The sequence below is a fragment of the Octodon degus genome, unplaced genomic scaffold, assembly GCF_000260255.1.
Source record: "Octodon degus isolate 3935 unplaced genomic scaffold, OctDeg1.0 scaffold00012, whole genome shotgun sequence".
Taxonomy (NCBI): Eukaryota; Metazoa; Chordata; class Mammalia; order Rodentia; family Octodontidae; genus Octodon; species Octodon degus.
The window spans coordinates 15,765,307-15,768,094 of NW_004524588.1; the positions used below are offsets into that span (position 1 = coordinate 15,765,307).

At 41.8% G+C, this 2,788-nt stretch overlaps 1 protein-coding gene across 6 annotated transcripts in view; it reads left to right on the forward strand.

The window, feature by feature from the left end:
• Alkbh8 (alkB homolog 8, tRNA methyltransferase) overlaps window positions 1-2,262 on the forward strand; it is a 79,150-nt gene extending 76,888 nt beyond the window's left edge. For all 6 annotated transcript variants that reach the window (XM_023709570.1, XM_023709572.1, XM_023709573.1 and 3 more), the window contains one exon: window positions 1,328-2,262. In XM_023709570.1, the coding sequence (XP_023565338.1) occupies window positions 1,328-1,882 (555 nt within the window). In that variant the 3' untranslated portion in view covers window positions 1,883-2,262. The remainder of the gene's footprint in view (window positions 1-1,327) is intronic.
• The last annotated feature ends 526 nt before the right edge of the window (window positions 2,263-2,788 follow it).

Here is a 2,788-nt window from a genome sequence, read left to right on the forward strand (position 1 = left end):
GAACCGCGGTCCCTGTGCTTTGCCAAGCTTGTTTCAAGTAGGTGCTTTAGACCACTGAGCCATCTCTCCAGCCCCTTAATTCTAATTTGTACTCCCTTTTAAAACAAGACACAAAACAATGAAACAAGAAGTGCTCCAAAACCAGAACTGTTTGAGCGCCAGCATGACACCGCTACACACTGTACTTCTTGTGATGGGTCGCCATCGGCACGTGGCTGCTAAGACTGTCACATAGAATTTCTTTCAGGCTCTCCATGAAACATAAATGAATTTGGAGCTTAGACTTGGTTCACATCTCTACGATATCTCATTGTGTGCATAGAAATATTCCCAAATTCTTGGGGCTGGTGATATAACTCAGCAATCTAAAGTGCGTGCTTACACAAGCTTAGGCAGGCACAGGGGACCGTGGTTCGGTCTCCAGCACCACATGCTGTGCCAACCCTGCCTGCAGGGTGGGCTGAGCTGGCAAAAAAAAAAAAAAAATAATAATAATAATAATCCCAAATCCAAATATACTTCTGGTCCTAAACATTTTAGCTAAGAGATATTTAACCAGTGTTTCATCCAGCCTTTGTGATGGGAGAATTGATATCAGCTACTTCAAAACTATAAATAAAGTCTCCATAATGTAGTTTACATAATTTATTTTGCAAACAAGCATTCTATAAACAGTGATTCACATAGGAGTGCATCGTTACCTCCCACAGAGCAGAGTCACCCGTTGTTGCATGTGTCCCAGCCACTCGAGGAAAGTCACAGCGAAGGAGGACAGAAATAGAAGTGTCCTTTTCCCTATTTCCTCAGCACTTTATTTAAATCACAGAACAAAATGCTCTCCCCCTTTGATATAAAACATTTGGTGGGCTGGTATTACCTTGTGCATATGATGTGTCCCAAAGACTCACGTGTTGAGGGTTTGCTTTCCTGTGCAGAGGTGAGGAGCAGAGGGGTAATTGGCTCCTGTGGGTACTGAATGGGCTATTAGGAGGGGCGGCTGGGAAAAGCAAGTCACTGGGGTATGCCTTGGAAGGGTGTGTCTTATTCCTCACCTTTCTCCTGCTGTAGCACTTTCCCTCTCTCTGTTCCCATACTGAGCCTTTTCACAGTGATGCTTTGCTTTAGCATAGGCCCGCAGCTATGGAACCAGCCAGCCTGAGACTGAAGCTTCTGCAACAGGGAGCCTAAATGAACCTGCCCTCTTCTAGGTAGTTTCTCATGTATTTTTATCATGGTGACAAGAAACTGAGTCACTTATAGTTTTTCATCTATTCTCTGTATCTCCTTCAGTTAATAAGTGTCGATTTTTGTTTATCTTCTTTATTAGGAGCGCAGAGTGGCAGCTCTCCAAGAAATAGTTCGTCTCTTGAGACCTGGCGGGAAGGCACTCATCTATGTCTGGGCAATGGAACAGGAACGTAATAATCAGAAGTCCAAGTATCTTAGAAGACACAGAATTAGCCAAGGAAAGAAAGAAGAGATAGAGAGCGACAGAGCCACAGAAGGAGTGCTCGAGCAGCTGTCTGACATGGGCAGTCAGGACGCAGCATCTTCTGTCGCCTCCATTGATGCTGCTCAGGAGAAAGAACCCAGTTCAAAGAAAGTTGCTAATTCTGAGCTGCCTGTTCATACCAACAGGACTTCTTTTCATTCTCAAGATGTACTGGTTCCCTGGCATCTTAAGATAAAGACTAGTAAAGACAAGCCTGCTGAGCCCTTTGGTTCTGTAGGATCCCACGACCCAAGTCCTGTGTTTCATCGTTACTACCATGTGTTCTGTGACGGAGAATTAGAAGCTACCTGCCAGGCTTTGAGTAACATCAGCATTCTGCAAAGCTACTATGACCAGGGAAACTGGTGTGTTGTTCTTCAGAAGATCTAAAAATAGGTCTGATTATTTCTACAGGAACATGTCATTTGTAGAGAAGAAATACTCAGCTTTTTTTAAAAAAGGACAGTAATTATTCCTTTAATTGAAGAAAAAAACTTGAGAAAGTACAAAAGGAGAGCTCTATAGAGCACATTCAGTCCTGAGAGCTACTTACGACACATTCAGTTTGCTTCTGTTGATGGACTTAGTAAACGTATGCTTCCCCCATGTACTAGCCAAGGATGGTGTTTAGATGTAATTCATATAATTTGTGAGGTGTTAGGGTCCTGGTGTAATAGTATCACATTTTATTGACAATCTTTTGTTATAAGATGTTATTGAAGGACCTTAGTGAAGTACTGCAACATTTTAATAAAGATAATAGTCTTGAAGTATTATCTATGACTGTTGACTTCTTAAAATGATAACTATGATTTTACCATCACATCTTATGAACAAAGTGGCTTAACACATAGTGGGTGCTCATTTAATCAGATAATACCCATGAGTTAGTAGGAGCTTAATTCACCAGTACTTATGAAGCCGTGTACTGGATACTGTTTTAAGGACCGGGAATGGCACGGTAAACACAAAGAACAGAGGCTGGACCTATAGCCCAGCAGCAGAGACGTCCTTTGTGAGTCCTGAATCTAAGCCCTGCCACCATAGGAAACCAACAGAGCAAAACCCTCACACTCGTGCAGCCTTCAGTCTAGGAGAGAAAGACAATAGGTAAATAAATAAATCCGTTGACAGGATAGTGGTCAGTACCATGAAAAATAAAATACCATGAAAAGATTGTTTTATAGATGGCTGAAATAATTACTAACTCTGACTTAATTTCTTAAGAGGTAAGTGGTATTCCTAACTCTTTGATGTAGGTGTTAAAAGACAATCTAAATAAATTATGGCTGCCTA